Here is a 22327-nt window from a genome sequence, read left to right as displayed (position 1 = left end):
ATTTTCAAAAGCTTAACCATACGTATTATATATATATATATATATATATATACATATAATACGTATGGTTAAGCTTTTGAATATATATATATATGTCACATGTTTTGCGCTTGGGCTATTGAGAGACTAACATTTAAATTTTCTATTATTAATTTAAAGACACATAGAGAATAAGGGAATAAGACATCAACAATAATAATAGTAGTAACGAAGAAAAAAAATAACATAATAGAATTTCAAATGACAGGATTTATTTAACGGTAGTTAAATCATAAAAACCAAATTCAGTCTCATTGTCATTGTATTGATCGCTAATATTAACACCTTTAGCAATTAGTACTGTATTATAAAGATAAGATTAGACCAGTCAAAAGTTCATACAATTCCATTCACTGCAAATACCTTTCCTGCTTAGAATAGGCTACCCTAAGAATTTATGAATGAATTTAATAGTGTCACTTTTCATTATTGTCTACCAATAACTCACCAAACAACTTCATGTAGCACTAGCTTATAATCACTTCTTACTGACTTTCCCCCTAGATCCGAACATTCTTATATACCCTGGCCTACACAACTGGCCACATTCCTTAACTTTAAAGCGTGAGAATTATCGTTCGTGCCCTTACATTTTCCCATAAATTCCTACTCTGGTCTGGTAACCATTGTTGTTCTCATCGAACAACAGCTGTTCAACTGTGTGCCAATGAGATAGTATTACAAAGAACAATTGTTAAACGGACCTATTAGCCTGAGAAAAGGGGTCCCTTCTGGATTCCTTTAATTGTTATTTTCTCTTACTTTCTTCTTTAATTGGAAGAAATCCATTATACTGGTCTTCTTACACTGCCCCCTCCTTAAAGCTGTTTGTCCTGAACAGATCCCCGATAAGGCGCCAGTCGATCCTGATGAACCATCATCTTTGTTCTTGAACTGTGTCAAATTCTGTAGACCACGTCGTTGACGCTGTTCAATGCAGTGTATGGTCCCTTCTAAATGGTCTGGCATTTCTGAGATCTTCCGATTGTCTTCTGACTCTATCTCCTCCCAAAACCTGAACAAATTTATCTGGAGGTCATACCTTGCATCTGCTTTGAATTTATCTTCTTGACGGTGCTCTATGCAGCAAGCTGTTTGCCCCTTCCTTTTCGCCATCTTCTCTTCAAAACTTCTAGGAGTTGTGTAGAATGCAGTATTACACCTTCCTCAATCATTTCCTCCCGCCACTGTCTTAGTAGTTCTGAGTTTTACTATCCAGACGAGAACCTTTCTTGCAACTGGTGAAAAGCCATCACGAACTTTGTTCTTGGGTACCGTACTGTTAGGATCTGTAACTTCTGCTGCCGCCCATAGAGGTCTTGTCAACTCTGTTATCATCATCTTCTTGCTTTGTACTGGTCTCGTCTCGTCTTGAGTGGTATCATTCTCACTGAATATGATTCGCTTACCAGGCATCCAGTAGCCCGTCGATAAAAGTGTGTGTTGCCTCTTCGTGGAAGTATCCCAATGGCAGCCCGACCAATGCCCCTTGAGCTAGCTGTTCGATAACTGAGGTGAATTCCTGGGTATCTCGTTTGTCTTCTGGACTCATCCCTGTGGCTTGCACCTGTAGATAGCCACTAAATTTTGCTGTCCAAAGTGACCCTCTAGTGCTACGATGACTTCATCATAGCTGTGGATGGTACACTCTGAAGAACTTTTGCTGCCTGGCCCTGAAGTGCAGTGATCAGGAACGTGGTCTTCTCTGGTTCCGTCTGATCATTATGAATGGATGCCACCTCAAACTGCCCCTTGAAGACACTCCAAGATGTACTCCATCAAATATGGGTGGCTTCACTGCAGTAGGATGTCCCATCAATGTGGCTGAACCTTGGTCCTGTGAACTGTGAACACAAGATTCCCCAGTGCTACGAGCTATTCCTTTGCCCATGTGATGGCCTTATGGCTAATATCTACAATATTATTTCCAGTAATTCCTAAGTTATTAGTAACTAGTTGCATGACCTTAACTAACCTATCCCGTAACTTATTAGAGTCTATCTTAAACCCATCTAAATAAGACTTAGCACTTTCTTTCTACTTCTCTAAGTTCTACACTAAGACTACATTTATCCACAATATGAGATATATTATTATCCATTTCCTCTTTTAGTTTATTAATATTTTCATTTATGTTTTCTGTCATATTCTCTTCCATTCTATTAATATTTTCATTCATACATGTTAGTAATGCAATAATATCCTTCTTAGTAGCGACCCTCTTACTATTAATAAATTACTATAATAAATAAAAAAATAAAATAAATGAAAAACCTTCGCAATTTAACAAATACAACAAATATCAAAATAAACAACACAAGAATAAATCAAACAATAAGCAGTCAGTACCAAAACCTAATAAAAATAAAAATAAAATTTGACCAATATACACTTTAAACTAATGTAAACCATAAACAAATATAAACTACTGTTTAAAACACTATAATGCTCTCAATATCTCACTTCTGACACCAGAACAAGTGTTTGCAGCTCGATCAGGATATTGAAAACTATTAAAAATATTTGTGTAAATTACCACTCTCTCTATGAATCATGAGACCTTACCGTTGGTGAAGGGGCTTGAGTGCTCAGTGATATAGATTAGCTGGACCGAAGGTGCAACCATATCAGAGAGGTATCTGTTGAGAGCCAGACTAAGAAATGATTCCTGAAAGAGGGCAGGAGCTCATTCAGTAGTTGTTAAGGGTGTAGGTCAGGACGACTTAAACAGTCATATCAACATCACTCGATCTTCTGACTACTGCGCAGCTGAAAGCAATGGAAAACTACAGCTGCATGTTTTCCAAGAAAATGTAGTTCTCTGTATTTTCATATAGCAATGATGGAGGCGCCTTCTTTGGTAAAATATTCTGGAGGTAAACTAGTCCCTTGTTCAGATCTCTGGGTGGGGACTGCTAAAGGAAGGGGTCACCAGAAAATTAAAAAATAACATTCTACAAGTCAGAACGTGGAATGTTAGAAGTCTAAAAGAGGTTGGTAGGTTAAAAAATTTAAAGAGGGAAATGAATAGGATAAATGTGGATGTAGTAGGAATTAGCGAGGTTCCATCAGACTTCAAAAGGAGTGTTATAGTCATGATACCAAAGAAAGCAGAAGCAGATAAATGTGAAGAATACAGAACAATTAGCTTAACTAGCCATTCATCCAAAATCTTAACTAGAATTCTGTGCAGAAGAGTTGACAGGAGATTGGAAGAAGTGTTAGGAGAAGACCAATTTGGTTTCAAAAAAAGTATAGGGACAAAGGAAGCGATTTTAGGGCTCAGATTAATAGTAGAAGGAAGATTAAAGAAAAAATCAACATACTTGGCAGGGTTGGTTAGGGTTCAAATACAGAGATAGAGGAACAATTGCTAACATTTACAGGAACCAAACAGCAACAGTAATAATTGAAGAACATAAGAAAGAAGCCGTAATAAGAAAGGGAGTCCAACAAGGATGTTCCCTATCCCATTACTTTTTAATCTTTACATAGAACTACCAGTTAATGATGTTAAAGAACAATTTAGATCCTGAGTAACAGTACAAGGTGAAAAGATAAAGATGCTACTATTTGCTGATGATATAGTAATTCTAGCTGAGAGTAAAAAGGATTTAGAAGGGACAATGAACGGCATGGATGAAGTCCTACACAAGAGCTACCGCATGAAAATAAACAAGAACAAAAGAAAAGTAATGAAATGTAGTAGAAATAACGAAGATGGAGAACTGAATGTAAAAATAGGAGGAGAAAAGATTATGGAGGGAGGAGAAAATATTATGGAGGTAGAAGAATTTTGTTATTTGGGAAGTAGAATTACTAAAGATGGACGAAACAGGAGAGACATAAAATGCCGAATAGCACAGGCAAAATGAGCTTTCAGTCAGAAATATAATTTGTTTACATCAAAAATTAATTTAAATGTCAGGAAAAGATTTTTGAAAGTATATGTTTGGAGCATAGCTCTATATGGAAGTGAAACTAGGACAATTGGAGTACCTGAGAAGAAAAGATTAGAAGCTTTTGAAATTTTGTGCTATAGAAGAATGTTAAAAATCAGATGCGTGGATAAAGTGACAAATGAAGAGATGTTGTGGCAAATCGAAAAAGAAAGAAGCATTTGGAAAAATATAGTTAAAAGAAGAGACAGACTTATAGGCCACATATTAAGGTATCCTGGAATAGTCAGTCGCTTTAATATTGGAGGGACAGGTAGAAGGAAAAAATTGTGCAGGCAGGTAACGTTTGGAGTATGTAAAACAAATTGTTAGGGATGTACGATGTAGGGGGTATACCGAAAAGAAACGACTAACACTAGATAGGGAATCTTGGAGAGCTGCATCAAACCAGTCAAATGACTGAAGACAAAATATATATATATATAAATATAATTTATTAATTTAAGAGCTTAGAGAATAAGACAAATCAATAATAATAGTAATAACAAGCACAACAATAATACAATTTTAAATAAGGACAGGATTTATTTAAAGGTAGTTAAATCATAAAAACCAGAATTCAGTGCCATTGACAAAAGACATTATATTGACCACTAATATTAACACCTTTAACAACTATTATTGTATTATACAAGATAAGATTAGACCAGTCTAAGATTCATACAATTCCATTCACTGCAAATACCTTTTCTGCTTATAATAGACTATCCAAAAAAAATATATGAATGGATTTAATAATGTCAGTTTTCGTTATTGTTTACCAATAACTAGCCAAACAACTTCCTGTATTCATCCCTGTCCACACTGGAATACTTGTGATGTCACTTTCCAAGTTGTTACTGCACAGTGACTGATAATCGTGTTGAAGATACCTCACAGCGCTAGCTTATATTCACTTCTTATTGACCTTACTTTAAGTTGACTGGAAAAACTATCTAATGGGCTTTGGCTGAATTATGAGATACATAAGATCAGTAAGGGTTGGAGAATGATGTATCAGCTGTACACAATAATTGAAAGATTGTTACGTAATTTATTATCAAATTCTAGAACATGATATACACATTCGCATATCGCAATATAAAACTGTTGCCTTTACAATTACATATTGCAAATCATAAAATAGTTATACTCAATTTGATTTTGTGTTTTGTTCTAAGTAATATTTTTTTATTTTATAAAATAATCATATTGTTGTTATTTTTATTACTGTTTTATTGTCCTTAGAAGTTTTTAATTAGTGCAAAAAGTTAGAGAATTTTTGTGTGTGCAACATTTTAAAAATTGTATTAAAACCAGAAGTAAATATTAATCCTCATCATTTAAAAAATAGTCTTAACTTATACCCATACAATATATAGTACCTACCTATTACTGTAACCTTACAGATATTTTTCTAAGCACCAGATCATCAATGGTACAATTTCTGCACTACTACCAGAATCAGTATCGTTTAATTTTTTCTTTTGCTTTGAATGGCAAAAGAAACTAATTAATATTAACAGATCATTTTGTAAATGAATGATTTTCAAAATATGTTTTTCAGGTAAAAAGAAAAAATTCAAAATATTGCTAATTAATTATACTATGATTAGTTAAAAGAAATGTAATTAAGATATTGTGAGAAAATGTAGGCTTGATGATTTCTATGTTCAGTTAAAACAGAAAAATATTTACTTTTAATTGCGGTTTTGGCAACTCTAGTCATAAAATATATCTACACTGGGGTAGGAGTAAATGGTTACGGTTGGGAGCGAACGTAGTTTTCAAACTTGCAATTATTTCTCAGAATCAAAAAGAATGTATGATTTAAATATATTTGCTGTTTGTGAAGGATGTTGTCTGGCTGTAAGTGAGCTTGTTCAAACTTTTCAAATAAAATAATTTTTTTTCTTTACGTGCTGCATATAAAATCTTAAAATGTGTGTTTGCATGGTTTATTTTATTAAATTTGTTGCATAATCTTATTATTATGTATAATGTTGTGCACTTGCTTTACTATATATATTCTTTGAAACCTGATTGAATTGACCTATGTCATCACAGGTGACCTTATAAACCTTGGTGAGTTATATTGGTTTGTAATAAGTGTTTTTAAGCTTGAAAGGAGAATAGTGAAAATCCTCAGTTATGTAAAATATGGAATTTTGATATAGAGATAGCATTTTTTTTTAAAGGCCTGTCATGGCCAAAATATTGGATGATACAACCTGAAACTTGAGAGGCTAAAATGGGGGTCCATATTTAATATTTCTAAATTACACATTGTACAAAAACTTTTTGTTGAAGCGCTAGAGGCCAGAAATAGCATATACAAAAAGAAAAGGCCACATCATTTTCCCCTAGTTTTCTCGAGATTGTAAATGTTGATTTATTAAATTTTAATAAGTTCTTTGTATTGTAGATTGAAACAAGCTTTGATCAGTATATATTGTGTTTTTTTATAATGGTTTATTTAGAAATTGTTGCAGTCTAAATAAAAGTGGCATTCTTTCATTTGCCAGTCTATAGTGTACATTAACTGCTATAACCATAATATCTGTAGCCTACAGCTATTATGGTTAACTATTATCAGGTAGCCTACCTGATACAAAACACAAGTCTCTTGCAATAAAGCTACAACCATTCTCAAAAATAGTCCCATGCCATGCTTACCTGGGAAAGTATACCATTTGCCTTTTTTATCGATTAAAATATGCTGTTGCTCAAAAATAGTCCCATGCCATGTTTACCTGGAAAAGTATATACCCTTTGCCTTTTTTATTGATTAAAATATGCTGTTGCTTATGAGTATCCCAAGCCCATTGAAGTTCAGTCCTACAAGTGACCTTCATTTTGTATACATAAGGATTGGCTGTATGTTGAATATCATTACTCTCAGGGAAAATAATACTTGTTTTGCATGTATCTCAAATGCTGTACATGTGTCATAGTTTTAAGAAAGATTGGAAAAGATAAAGTAAAACAACAAATTAATCTTCTGCCTCTATTTTTTAGGAAATAATGCATTATGTACATTCAGCTGGGAGTATCTAATATCTAAAAAATTAATCAGAATTTTTTATCAGGTTCTGGGAAATAATTTGAAAAAATGAAATTTCTTATGGAGAGCTTTTAAGTTCATTGTATTTTTTTTGTAATTTTTTTTTCTGCAAACTACATGCATTATATTTATTTTAGTAATTTTATGAACTATTTTTCATATTAATTATTTTATGTTGGTTAGATCCACTTTTTTATGTTGGGATGAATCAATGACTGTTATGTTTTACAGAGTTCAGTTCTTCCTTATGAATATCTGATGACATGAATTTGTTGAGTAATCTCAATCATACTTTTAACTAAAAGTTTGTGTAGTTAGTGTTGTAAACATGTGTATTTACCATTGATAGATTTAGATGATTTTTGTTTAACTTTCTCTGATGAAGTAAAAAAAATTGTTTATGTTGTGCTATTTTAAAATAACAAATGAAATAAATTACTGTTTAAAAAGAGTAGTAAAATAATGAGTTGTTGAAGAAAGTTATTTTTTTTTGTGTAGCTTGTTTTAAAACAAAGTATGTTTTACATAAGTACAGTATTTTTGTAACTTCTAGCTCTGTCTTAATGACATCTCAGATTTATCTTTAGACATTGTGATAATCTTTATCTTAATTAATACTGTGATCGATTTAAAATTAAATTTAATAAGAAGTTAAACACATGAATCAATAACTTTTGTAGTTTACATTGATCTGTTATTTAGAGATGTTCCTACATATGGTTTATATACTTTGGTATATGAACATACTATATGTCTTTGTGAATATAATTCAGAATATAAATCAACAGCTCCGGTTTGTATAGTATTGGGTGGTTCTCTTGCAGGTATGTTTTACTTCTTACAGTCCTGCATCTTTTCTCATTCATTATTAACAATATTATGTATTAAAGTATATTTTAAATTGTAGTTATCATTAATCATGTTTACCAGTTTTAGTCTGTTTTTAGTTGTGTTAGTTTGTGGATGTATTTGCAGTTGCTTCTTGCTATTATTGCTTAGTGTTTTCCGTACGTATTTTAATCATTGCTTTTGTCTAATGCAAGGTTTCTCACAAATATAAAAAATATTGTTTTCATTTTTTGTTAATCATGTCAATATATTCTATACTCCTCAGAGTTCTTTTATGTACTAATATATTTTATTGCCTATTAAAAAAAAATTAATATGTTTTACTTCCTGTAAAACAGGAAATTTAATTTTATTACAGTTAGTTAGTATGTTTCCTTAACATTGCAGTACAAAAAAAAATTATCCATATTCATTGAAAATAAATTTTTGGTTTTGTATTGAAATGAGTGGTGGATTTGGTTTCAAAACTGTGTAGGACTTTTTTGATACTATTTTGTTATGGGGGTCAGTTTCATCCTGCAACAAGATTAGATTTATTCTCCACAATCTTTATAATTATTATTAGTTATTTATTTGGGTGTGAAAAAGTATTTTTTGTGTATAGTGTAAACTTTTACCATCACTTGATAACAGGTTTGAGTGTTCTATAACATTTGTGTGCTTCAAATAAATATATAATAAATATTGTTATTAGCACAGTTACCTTTGTTAATTTTCTAATTTATATTTTTGGCGTACAAATTTTTGGTAAATTCACCTTTAGATGCTATTTATTTGATCAAAATCAAACATTTGAAAATTTTATGCCTGTTATACTTAGGTCTGGTGGTGATGCTAAAACTAATTTTTTTTATGAACTTTGTATTGTATTTGCTACAGATAGTAGCAGTAATCTTATTAGAATGCCATCTCTAAAATTTATATTTATTAACATAATTTTTATATAAATTTAAATTGTATGCATATGAAACATTTCACAATCTTATGTTTAATTTTTGTTTTATGTATAGATTTTCTTTGAAAAAATTTGTTATTTGTAAATATTGGTATAATAGAAAATAAATTAAACTCTAGATTATTAAATAATATTTCTAAAGCTCCAATTCAATTTGCTTACCGAAATGTAGAGCTTATAGATTTTACAGAGCTTATAAATTTTACTGAACTCTCAACATATAAAATATCTAAGGTTTTCTATCTTATCTAAAAAAAATCAGTGTAGCCAAAAATATGAATTAAAAATTCTCTTAAAGTTGTTACAAATCAACCTATCAAATAATATCAAAGTATTGACATTAAAGACTGTACACTAATATTCCAGTTAAGGTTATTAATATAATTAAAAATGTGGTTCTTAGAAGGAAAGATTATTCAAAAATTACCCAAATATATATGTTTATATTATTTAAGATACATACATTTCAGAAATATATATATATATATATACATAGAAAGTGAGAGGATTTGTAAGGTAAAATAGTTTACCAGGTTTGTAAAACTTATGAAATACAAATATGGACTAGATATATTAAATGACATTCCATGAAATTAACAACAATGAACATGGCATAGATTAAATAAATTATTCATCAGTAATACCCTCTAGAAACAGAAAATAATAGTAAAATCATTTTCATGAACGTAAGATATACTAAGCTGGAGAATAAATTTATCATATTTGTTGAAAGAAAGTCCAATTAATCTCTACAGTTATAAAATAATACTCCACCTTTCATTATAAACATCATAAAAATTGTGGGATATTTAGCACAACATACTGGCCATTTAAATATATTAAATACATACATAAAAAATAAGTAAATACAATAAGGCAAATAGCATAATCAGAAAATTACAGTAATAAAGAAATTAGTAAAATTTTAAGGAAAGGCAAATTCAAAATAAATTCGCAACTCACCACAATTTTATTAAAAAAAAGTGCATTAGATTAATATATGAAACTTAATTATAAATAAAATACATTAATGCAAATTTGGAAGTACAAATAAAGATTTAAAACTAAATGAATATATATATATATATAAGTATATATACATATACAGTGGCGGCTCGCATATAGGCACTGTGCAGCTGCAGCACCCTTATTTCCAGTTGATATTATCGATAACATTTAATATAATGAGTTCTTTTTCTTTTTAATTCTTTTTTTATACTTGTACAATATATAATCCTTAAGCATAATGTCGGTAGCCATCCTCCAGTCTATGAAAAAGATACAAAAGTCTTTGTATGGAACTGTGAAGTGCACAGTTCCATACAAAGACATGCAATGGCATGGTGTTTGGCTGTTGTGTGCATGCACACAAAGGAAGCTGTACACGAGGCTGCAAGGGAGAGAGAGCACTGTTGCTCCCGTAGTGCCGACCCCTGGTGTGCTGGTGGAAGGTAGTTTTTTTTTACCTTGCATCTGTATGGAATACTCCTTGTTCGTTCCCTTTTCTAGTGTAGTCGGTGGAAGGAATATGAAAGTGGTTTAGTTGTTTTTTCATTAGTGATCAGAAAATGGCAGAAAGCAAGTGCTCTTTAATTGCAAAATCTGTCCAAAAACACACTGGAAGGGTGAAAGAGAAGGCAATTAGTAAAAACTAATTATGTATTTGTTTCTGTGTACACAGAAATTTAAATTAAGCACCATTGCACTAAAGTTTTTTAAGTGGATGTTTTATTAAGTTATTATCTAATAATACTAAAAAATATTATCTGTATTGACATTTTATTATTTATTTGGTTAAACACGGTTTTTAAACACAATGTACTTAAAAACCATGTTCCATATTCTCGATTGTGATGCGTGTAGAATTAGATTATTATTCTGCTTCCAGCTATTCTCTTGATTCATTTTTTTTCAGTTCTTTTATTTTACAGAAAACTTCAACCATGACCTTGAAAAGGCCCAGAAAAAAATTTCTGGAGTACCACCCCACTAATGTTAGCTATGAGCTGCCACTATGTATATATATATATATATATAATAAACAAAAAATAAAATATAAAAAATCAAAATCTTTCATTTGAATGCAAATTTTAATTTATGTAAAATGATATTGTTATGAATACAGATTTAAAAAAATTTACTTTAATCTGCTCTACAGAAATTATAATAACAGTTTATTAAACTGGTTTTAGTCCAACTGACTGAAGAATACATCTCATGTAACAATTCTTAATGTATATATATATATTTAATTTTTAACGTGTATATATTTAACTTTTAAGTATCTAAAGATTATAAATTCACTGAAAATGCCTTAATGTGCAGCAAAAAATGTAAATTATAATTAATCTAAATTTACTTTCTTTGTAATAATAATTTATTTAATTATTTATTAATAATGTTTAAGGTACTTAACAAATATTAATACCAGTTTTAGTACACCACTCTTCTGTTTATCTTTTCATTTTAAAATTATCCATTATATATATGAAAATAATTGAACATGCAATGTGAAAATTAAAAATACAATTGAGACTTTTTCATTAGAAATAAAGATTTTTAATAAGAAAACCATTATGTATTAATAAAAGTTGACTATTTTTTATGTTCTGTCCAAAGCATTCTAAATCTTAATAAATGAGTTTATCCAGTGTTTAAGTTGAAATCCGTTTTGAAGGAGATTTGGGAAGACTGAAGAGAGATCTGCCACATAAATTGAGATTGAATTATTGCAAGATTGTTCTAATAAACATACTACTTGTTCATTTCAGGAATATAGCTGTAGCGCCAATTCTTAATGCAGTAACACATGTATTTTATACATTCTTAAATGAATACTTGCTATTAATATCAGCTTCAAAAACCAAGAACATTATAAGTCAGCTCAAAAGTTACAGTTATTATTTGTTATATATTTATAACAAAAATCACTTCAGTTTCAGTACATATTATATATTTATAACAAAAATCACTTCAGTTTCAGTACATACCAAACTTTTAAATATTATTAATAGATTTAATAATTTATATTGCAGTTTGTCTTTTAAATTTTGAATATCATGTGTGCACTGTTTGTATCTTTATCCGATTCTTTCTATTCTTTGGTTTAAAAAAAAATGTACTTGATTGGCCCATTTATTTCCAGCTACAACATATATATATATATATTTTAATCTTATTAGATTTCAGTAATATATGGATTGTAGGTAATAGAATTGTTTGGTAATGGCTACATAACTGAAAATAGGACAATTGTATAGAACCTAATAAAATATGTAGCTGCTAAATGTGGGTTTATTTATATAGGGTATTCAACTTAAAAGAGGTCCTATCACTCAAAATGCATTTATACTAAATGCATATTTTTATTATAATACATACATTGGTGTGAGATGAGTAAAATAATGTGGAAGATGTTGATATGACTGGAGCTGGAGTGAGCAGGACTGTTGCTTTTTTTTAAATCTGTGGATGCTGCACGATGAGATTATCCAACAGTACATAAGCCTTACTGCGAGAGGATGAACGTGACTGTTGTTTGCAACAGAACAACGTCACTTGCCATACAGCTCACTGTACTATATGGATGCTACAGTATTTTTTGGTGGAAGATTCATTTCTGAAGGATCTGGCCACTAAGATCCCCTGATCTGACTAGTTCAGACTTCTTTCTGTGGGGTAACTTAAAAAAGTTTCTTTAGAAGCTATCCACACAAATTGCAGGAATTGAAGATAAACATTACCAATGCCATCCAGGAAGACAGGGTATGCCTATCAAGAGTAGCCAGGAACGTGGTCGAAGTGTTGACAAATGTATAGAAGTGGATGGACATCATTTTCAACACCTGTAAATTATTATCTAAGTGTTTGCCAAAAAACTGTTATTCATAGACTAAACTAAATGATGGAGCCTCTTTTCAGTTGAACACTCTGTGTTAGTTTGTTATCATTAAATGTGTATGTATGTATGCACGCATGCGCGTGTGTTAATTATGATCAGATTTATCTGCCAGTTTGTTGTCCATTAAAAGTGATTTTATGACCTCTTATAATACATTATTGTTTTTTATTTGTACTTTTGGGCATAGAATAAATTTATTTGTATAAATTACAGTCAGTTTCAATCTATTTACAAACTTCACTCCCATATTTTTTATTGCACAATTGAGGAAGTAAATGACCAACTGGTAATGTTTATTTAAGAATCCTTTCTTTATCTTTGTTGTGGCCATGTAACTCCAATAATGACTGCACTGAATTTCATGTAAAGGGTGTCAAATGATATATTTTAATTGTGAAAGTGATACTGTGTATATGATGATTAATAAGAAATGAAATTGTAGATGTCATTTTATCCAAACTGATGAACCATAACTGTTTGAAACTCATTGAGTGAGACAACAGATGAAGAAAAATATTTCAAAAATATGTACTTTATAGTTCCGTATTTTATAACTGTACCTGTCTTACAAAACTTTAAAAGTTATAAAGTTTGCTATTTCTTATGATCAGAAGTGATACAAATTTGTCTTGCCTCTCTTACTTTATAAATATTTTATTTTTCTCTCAAAAGATGTATAGACATAATTTAATTATTAAACAAAGAAAACAATACAGAGTTTACCGATTGTCTGGTTTTATATTTTACCATTTGTTTAAAGGAACTATTTTTATTTAATTCTTTCAGTTTTCTTGTCACATCCATAAAGTGTTTATTTTTTTATTTTTCTGTTTAATAACGTTTAGTGATAGTTCATCTTCTGGATTTTATATGTACATTTATGTTTCTGGAAATGAAATAATCTCAGAAACAAAAACTATATCATCAATTATGATTACTGGGGCTTTAGCAGGTACATATTATCATATTAATTCAATATATTTCTTTTTTGCATGCATTAAAACATATGTTCGTAAAACATTCATTTTGTGCTAATTGGGTTAAATTATCAGATAACTTATTCCAGTTAAATTATTATCATTGATGTAAGATTTGAAATTGGGAGAAGTTATGTTACTTATTTACTTACATATTCTTTAAAAAATTCTGCAATGGTTGTTTAAATATTAATCCTTTGAAAAATTAATAACACATGAAAAAATAAATAACACATGTAATTACTTTTTAAAAAAAACTGAAACTTTGATGTGCAAGTTAAAAGTAATCATCATTAGTATTTATTAATCTGTCATTAATTTCCCTTTATGCATGTTTTAGGTAGTTTGTTGTATGACTCTATATAATGACTTGGGATGTATATGCACAACACTTGGCAGTCATATATTCACAGTCATCAGCTCATATTTACAGTTTATTACAGAATATTAATTATAATTTATCATTCAAATTACTAGTTCTCTCCACGACCAAAGAGAAAAGTTTATTTTCAAAATATATAGAGAACCCACAATGTACATCCCCTTCAAAGAATTTCCCTCCCCTATTCAAACACTTTTTCTAGCAGTGTTTCTATTTTCTGAAGCAGTTCTGGATAGCTTCATTTGAAATGGTTTTTAAGGTCCATGATGAATTTTCTTTAATATCACCAATAGTCTCAAAATGGTGGGTTTTCATCACTGATTTTAATTTCGAAAATAAGAAAAAATCACAATAAACCAGGTCTGGTGAGTAGGGCGCTAAGAACAGTCATGACAGGACAATCTGATTTTTGGCATTAAACTGACAAATTGACAAAGCTGAGTGTGTGGGTGCCTTGTCATGGTGAAGGGGAACCATGAGTTGTCTCACCACAACTCTGATCTCTTTTGTTGATTATTTCACGTAATGGTTGTCAATACCTTGATATTAAGCACGCTTCACAGTTTCATCTTGAGGCAGGAATTCAAAATACACAATTTCATTAAAATTTAAAAAACAGAGAGCATCACTTTGACATTGGATCGAGACTTTGATTTTGGGCCATGGAGATCCTTTGGCAATCCATTGTGATGATTGACTCGATGTCGTAGTCATAAACCCAGCTTTTGTCTCCCGTTATGATCTTTTGCACGATTGTTTCATCATCATCATCATTCATCGGCTTGAAGTTGATGACAAATGTCCACTTGATGTCCTTTCTCCTGTTCAGTCATCAAACAAGGAACAAACTTTGCAGCAACTTGATGCATGTTCAATTTTTCAGTCAAAATGTCATGGCAAGATCTAATTGAGTTGCTAACCTCTTCTGAAAATTCTCTGACAGTCAATTGCACTCACCATATCATAAATTTTCTGCACATGGGTATCATCAGTTTAAATTGAAGGCTTTCCTGGTTGAGGGTCATCTTCAATTGACTGATGACCACTTTTAAATTGTGAAAACCATTCATAATATGGCATACGACCCAGAGCATCATCTTCATAAGCTTGTTACAGTAGTTGAAACGTGACAATTTTCCCCAGTTTTACGCAAAATTGCTCATTTCAAAAATCACTACTAACATTTAAACATGTTGCACTCAAATAACTATTACATGAAAACTAAACGAGATATCAATAATCCATGAATATGTGGTTACAGAGGAAGTTATGTAGAACACAATACTGCCAACTGCACATCATTAAATATCTCCGTTGGTGCGTAATTAAAAATGTTTGATTATTTTCTGAACAGACCTTGTACATCTGCCATAACTATTCCAAAGAGCACAACGCAATTTTTTCATACAATCCATCATCAAATGCACACCCTAATGTCAGCTATAACTATAATGAAGAGCTTGACAAAATAAAATATCTAGCTATGCGTATGTTAATGTTAATATGTTTAATGGCTAGACATCCTAACTTTGCTACAAATAAGACACGTATGCTACAAGTAATTCTGAAAAAAGAAATAAAAACTATATGCATATTTTATAAAAATAAAAAATTAAAGAAAAACATGTTAAGATACATCAGTTGCCATTTATATGGATTACCAATATTTTTAGGAAAGAAGATTGCCATATTTTCAAAAATATTAGCAAATTTTACAAGATATATCACAGAGATATGGAGATATTCTCTTAACTAAGGTCTCTTAGCTGAATTCGTGGTTTGATTTTCACCTGCAGTATCCTCATAGTGCAGCAATCTGATGTGAAACCTTAAAGAAAAATTTGAGTTGTCAGTATACTACTCTGTATGTATTAATTACAGAGACTAAGACTTGATGATGAGTTATCAGCAGTAGGTAGGCTTCAAGATGCTGTGTGTTCTGTACTATATAGTACTACAGATGAATTATCTAAACATAGAATCTGTAACAGAATGTTTAGTAAAATATGGAAAATAAGTAAACAAACAAATGCAACACCAGAAACACCTTCCAATAAAGCAATAATTAAAGGTGTATGTACAAGAAAAAAATATTGAAACACATTAGGTAATCTTTTCTTGATTCAGTGATGATAAAATTTTTCAATATAATAGATGACAACTTTCATCAAGAAGAAGAGGGAATGATAAATTTGAAGTATATATTGATGATGTTCATTCAGTAAGCTATGCGGTGGTACTTAAAAAAGGTATTGGCTTGTGTTGGGAAAAAAGGTAGTATTTGTAAGACATGCAGTATTTCCTTATTTTTTTTACTCACCAACTGAAGTAAAAAGTAGAGGGTTTAAAATAAAGGTTATCATATTGTTTATTTTATAAAAATAAAAGCATATGGTTTTGTGAATACAAAAAAGCTACGGGAAATAAATTTGAGTATTGATAAAGGCTAAATATAATTACAGAGATTAGAGGTGCCAGGAGAGGACTATTGAACAGTATTGATTAGTTCGGGTTAAGAATTGGAATAAAATTAGGAGAAAGATGATTTTTTTTCTAATATAATAGTGAGAGAAGAAAAAGGGAAAGATTACTGATTCAACTTGATTGGAATGAGGTAATGTAAAGTATGGACTAAATATAAACTAAGTAAACAATTATGTATTGGTTTTTGGAAGAGACTGTAACATAGTATTGTACATTATTTTGAAAAAAGAGCTTCCAAAAACAAACCAAACCTGAGGAGTGAGATTTTAGAGAACGGAATATAACTAATGAGTTTAGGAGGAAATCTGTTTCAAGCAACTAACATTTGATATTGAATAAAGATAAAAGAGTAAAAAAATTTCCTTTTAATTTTATACAAAGCTGTATCATGAAGAATAACCGAATGAAGGTTGAAGAAAGAAATCCCTCAGTCCAATAAAAAAAGGAGGGAGTAGAGAGGTCAAAGCAAGAGATTTGAGAGAATAAAATTATGATGTGATGGACAGGTTAAAAGAACAAATTCTGAAAGATTACTGAGAGTGATAGAGGATGACCAAGTTAAAGATGGAAAAAGGAAATTAAATATTGAGTGGATAGAAGAGAATACAACTGTCTTCCAATGGAACAATAGAAATAGTGGAAGGTAGGTGAAGATGAGAGGCCCAATATGCACCCAGACCAAGTAATAGTAGTAGCAAGATCTGGATATTATATAAGGGATGTTAGACAAGCTGTAGACACCTATAAAATGTTACTGCAGTGTAGGTTACAAATATTTTTTAAGTTTAAAAAATATTAGAAATATATTAGGCCAGCTTTGATTTCAGCTAGCTTTATAAAAGTCTTTTGGCTTTTATTTTGAATGTCATTATAATTTCTTCAGAGTAGTCCAAAACTTGTCTAGGATCATGCTATTTCAACTGTTTCTGGGTTTTTTACTGAGAATCTATTATGATACAGGATTATATTTCTGTTATGTGATGTTTATGGTTTCATACCCAAACAAATTAACCCCCAATTACTTCACTTAGTCTTTATTGTGTGAAAATTAAGTTGAAATAAATGAATGTAATATATATTGCATTAAGCAGATTTATATGTATTCAACCACACATACATAGAACTAATGTAATCATCATTAAACATAACTTGTAAATGTTAAACTTGGCACAGAAAAAACAACAGATTGAACATTCTTAAAAAAATATGAAATATGTGTGCTACATTTGAAGAAAACAACACATTAAATAAGTAAAACACAGATCAGATATTCTAGACAACCATGTAGTAATGGACATTGTAAGCAGTAGTGTTATCTGAAATGCTTCAAGAAAGGCTCTCTGTAAACATCATTAAGAGTCCTGAAAGATCATTTGTATTTATAAAGTTGATTCATTTTATGAGACTAGGAATTGAGAAACAATTTTTATGAAACATATTTTTATAGAAACTTCAAAATTCAGTTCCAAGGTATTTTTTGGCGCATGAAATGAGTAAAAAACCATGATTGTATTTAATCATGGCTAGGCAGATTATTTTTTTAGTTTATTGAACTATTTCTTTTTAATTAAATAATCATTAATGATGGTGATTCTTTAGTATTCAGGTTTGATCAAAGTTTTTGTGGAATTTCATTATTAATTTATCAATTTCACCTAATTATTGCCATTGAAAAATATCACTCGCAGAAAAAATTTAAACCACTAAGGTCTGGTAAAATACAAAATGAGTTTAAAATACAAATGATGGTAATCAAAATAACATCATTTATTCTCTTAAAGATCTAAAAGTAATGTTTTGTGTCTTCTGCTAAGAGGCTAGAACAGATAAAAGTTTATTTATTTGTACCTCTCACTAAAATTTATAATTTGTTTGTACACATGTTGAAATAGATTCTGAAGATCTTATAGCTAAATGGGCTTAGTTCCTATCACTTAGTTGAATAGTATATGTTCTAATAAAACTAGTGAATTTATAAGTATCTAATTTTAATAGTTGTATGTGCAAAGTTTGTTAGTTAATAGAATAATATTTTTTTAATTATCAACAATCTAATATAGTGTAATAAAATATATCCTGTTTATATAAAGTTTTAGTTGATTTCCAATAATAGATAAGAATTCTTTCTGAAATTTTCCTTGTGTTTTACTAATAATCATTTTCATTAACAGTGAAAAAATGTTTTAGTAAGAAGTTCCCTGAATTTGAAGCTTGGTTAATTCCATATGATTTCCGCAACTTTTTTAATTTTTACTATCTTTTTATCCTCTTAATGTTACACCTTACATTTTACAAAAAAAAAAAAGAAAAAAGAAATCAGCTATCCTACCCTGGATAAAGGTATTTGCTTATTTTTTTTTTTTATGTATGTGAATTAAGTTTCTCAATTACACTACTACTTTTTTTAACTTGTTTTGTGTAAAGCTAATTTGAAACTATATTTAAATGACAGGTTTTCTGATGAAAAGATGTTGATAGCATTTTCCAGTATGAAAAATCGATTAACATTAAATTTACATGAAATTCTGTATAAAGCGATCTGTTATTCTTAGTGAGCTGTATTCAAGCAGTGGATTATTGTTTTAGTTGATATTCTTATAATCCCTTGAATATTTATTATTATTATTATCGGTATCTTTTCCAAAGTCTTCGAGAGGATTCTATTTGGACATATTTATGACCATGTTCTCCCGATGTTATTGTCATTTCAGCATGGATTTATTAAAGGTAGTTCACCAGCTTCTAATTTGGCCGCCTTTTTGCAGTATTCAGTTAATGCAATTGAGCATAGGGGTCAAGTAGATGTGATATATTTTGATTTTACCAAAGCTTTTGACAAGATGCCCCATCATTTGTTGTTATCAAAGACCAAGGGCTTCGGCTTCAGCGATCGTTTTAATAACTGGCTGTCCTCTTATCTTCATGACAGGCGTTTTTCGGTGCGTTTTGGTGGACAGATGTCTGAGGAATCCTTCTTGGCTAAGTCTGGAGTGCCCCAAGGCTCTGTTTTGGGTCCCCTTCATTTTATTATTTTTATAAATGATATTGGAGATCTTTTGACGCGCAATTTTCAGATGTTTGCGGATGACGTCAAAATATATTGTCCGATCAGGAATAGTATGGATCACCTGTTGCTACAATTGAATATTAACAAGGTTGTTGAGTGGGCTGACTGCAATTGTATGCCCTTGAATTTTCGAAAGACCAAACATTTGACTTTGTCTCGTAAGACGTCGAGCTCTGTTTTCAGCTATAGGATTGGTGCGCACGCTATTGTCGCTGAGACATTGGTTGAGGACCTCAGGATTTTATTTGACACAAAGTTGTATTTTCACGAATATGTTGCTCAGATTATCAATAAAGCACGCCGGGACCTTGGTCTTGTCCTTTGGATTTGTGGATGGTTTAACAATATTTCCATTTGTAACCTGCTGTACAAATCTTTGGTGAGGAGTCGCTTGGAGTACTCGACCGTGGTGTGGAATAGTACACGAGTTTTTGCCTCTGATCTGGTTGAGGGTGTTCAGAATAGGTTCTTGAACTGGATGCGTTTTAAGTTTGGAGATTGTTTTGTTGGCGCTAGTAGAGAGGATATGTTGAGGCGATTAGACCTTTCCAGGATATCTGATAGAAGAACGTACTTTGACTTGGTTTTCTTTTATAAAGCTCTGCACAATAAACTTCCAACGCATTACCATGTTGTCTTGCGGAACCAGGCCAGGTCAGTGAGGTCTTTTAGGCAATTTTTGACGCCGGTTGGTTCCACCGTGTCTCCGATTGAGCGGTGTACCAGTGTTGCAGTGGAGTTCCAGGATAAGCTAAGCTTTTGGGAAGATGAGACAACCTTCATTAAAAATTTGAGAGGGTTACGTGGCGATGGATTATTGTCCTTGGTGTAATGCTCACTTTCATGATTTTAGAATTATTGTTGTTTTTTTAAGGATTATTGCTTATAACTTTGTTTTATTTGGAATGTATTAGCAATATTGTGTTTTTTTATGTTTTCATCTATGTGTTTTTATTATCACTCCATAGCTACCGTTTTTAAAGTTCTAATTATTTTTTTGTATTTGACTGTATAATTGTTATTATTATTGTGTTTTGAATATTGTATTTTTAATTTATATGTGGGTTGTTGACTTGTGGCTGTTCTTTTGTGACTTTATGTGTTATTGTGCAATATACAAAGGTTTTGTGTAACTGTTCTGTTGCACAAACAAAGCAAATAAAAATAAAAATAAAAAATAAAATAAAATTATTATTATTACTTTTACATATTCTTTCATCCAAGTTAATCTTACAATGTTCATTTTTTTTAAATTTATTAGATGCTTTCTTTGTATATATATTTGTAAAAGTAGAAACGTAATAGTATTGTGTTTATTATCAGCTTTTATTTGATGCTTAGCCAATAATAAGGTATGTTATTAATAAAGAAGTTGTAATAGGTATTTTTCATATAGCCTAGTAAATTTATTTAATGCAGTTATAATTCTATTTTTTACTCACAAAACATTTAAATGAATTTTGATATACAGATACAAGTTTTCAATAAATAAGTACTGTATTAGTTATTTTTAAATACTTCTTTATATCACTTGAAAAATAGTTTTTCAGTTTCTTAAAAAAAAAAACTACTTTAACTTGTGCCAAAATGTTTTTGAATTTTTTAGTCTTATTTTAGATGGAAATGCAATATCAACAAAAATGTTGAAAATTCAGAAACGTTTATAGACATCAAATATGTTTGGTTTGCTTACATAATTGAACATATCTTTGTACTCTGCTAAAAGGAAAATTTAACACTTTTGCTCCCAGGGGGCACATATATATGCTAGGTAGTTTATTTTCTCACAGCATTACTAAACAACAAAGACTACCAAAGCTATACAAAGCGACTAAAGGAGTTCCTCAAACAACTTTAGCATGTTTATTTATCGTAGAACAAATTTTATTCATATGGCCGTCTGTCATCAAAAATATTGCCAAATATTTTTATTGGATTTGTAGAACCAAAGTGTATTTGTTATTGGCCAACAAAATTGTGAATCTTAGGGAGATTATTCATATTTCTCCACTGATTTTGTATATTCTATAGATTCTGATAAATACACTGTCCTCACAGCAAAGACATTAGGGTCATGTAAATAATTTTCTTCATTACGATCATACACAAATTCTACATCTGGATTATTAACTAATGGACTGTTTGGTCTATTCTCACAGAAAAAACCAACTCTTTCTTCATTATTAAGTTAGATTCATTGTCTTCACTCACCTCGCTACTAGTATCTTCATCTGAGTCAGAAGAAGACTAGTACTCACGTTCTTCATCTGTACTGTAGAGAATTAACATCAGAATCATCTAATAACTGATGGTCAAATTCACTGTTCTGAAACAACATATATTGTCCCATAATAATATTCATTCTATAATATTTTACGTTTTTAAACATTAAATACAATAGGCAGCAAAAGAAATCACTTTCCAAACATTTTAGTTTAGATTCACTGTAAAAGTTTAGACTCAGTAAACTTGAAAGAAAATATAAACAACAGTGGTGCCAACTTAAAACATTATTTTTACTTGATCTGTTGACATAGCCAGATATCAAGTAGCTCACATGTGTGCCAATCATCTCTATAGATTGTTTATAAAGTTTCAGACCTGTAACATACACCAGATCAAAATAAATTGTAATTAAAATGATCAAAATAAATTGTTTTTCTGTGAGGAC

At 30.5% G+C, this 22327-nt stretch overlaps 1 protein-coding gene across 10 annotated transcripts in view; it reads left to right on the top strand.

The window, feature by feature from the left end:
- LOC142325087 (solute carrier family 25 member 45-like) overlaps positions 1 to 22327 on the top strand; it is a 74280-nt gene that overhangs the window by 24259 nt on the left and 27694 nt on the right. For 7 of the 10 annotated variants that reach the window (XM_075366415.1, XM_075366417.1, XM_075366413.1 and 4 more), the window contains one exon: positions 7744 to 7865. In XM_075366415.1, coding sequence (XP_075222530.1) covers positions 7744 to 7865 — 122 coding nt within the window. Of the gene's footprint in view, positions 1 to 7743; positions 7866 to 13591; positions 13699 to 22327 lie in introns of all 10 variants that reach the window. The other 3 variants (XM_075366419.1, XM_075366414.1, XM_075366420.1) reach the window with 1 other exon arrangement.

This window comes from Lycorma delicatula, chromosome 5 (assembly GCF_047948215.1).
Source record: "Lycorma delicatula isolate Av1 chromosome 5, ASM4794821v1, whole genome shotgun sequence".
Taxonomy (NCBI): domain Eukaryota; kingdom Metazoa; phylum Arthropoda; class Insecta; order Hemiptera; family Fulgoridae; genus Lycorma; species Lycorma delicatula.
This window is presented reverse-complemented; position numbering and strand designations above follow the sequence as displayed.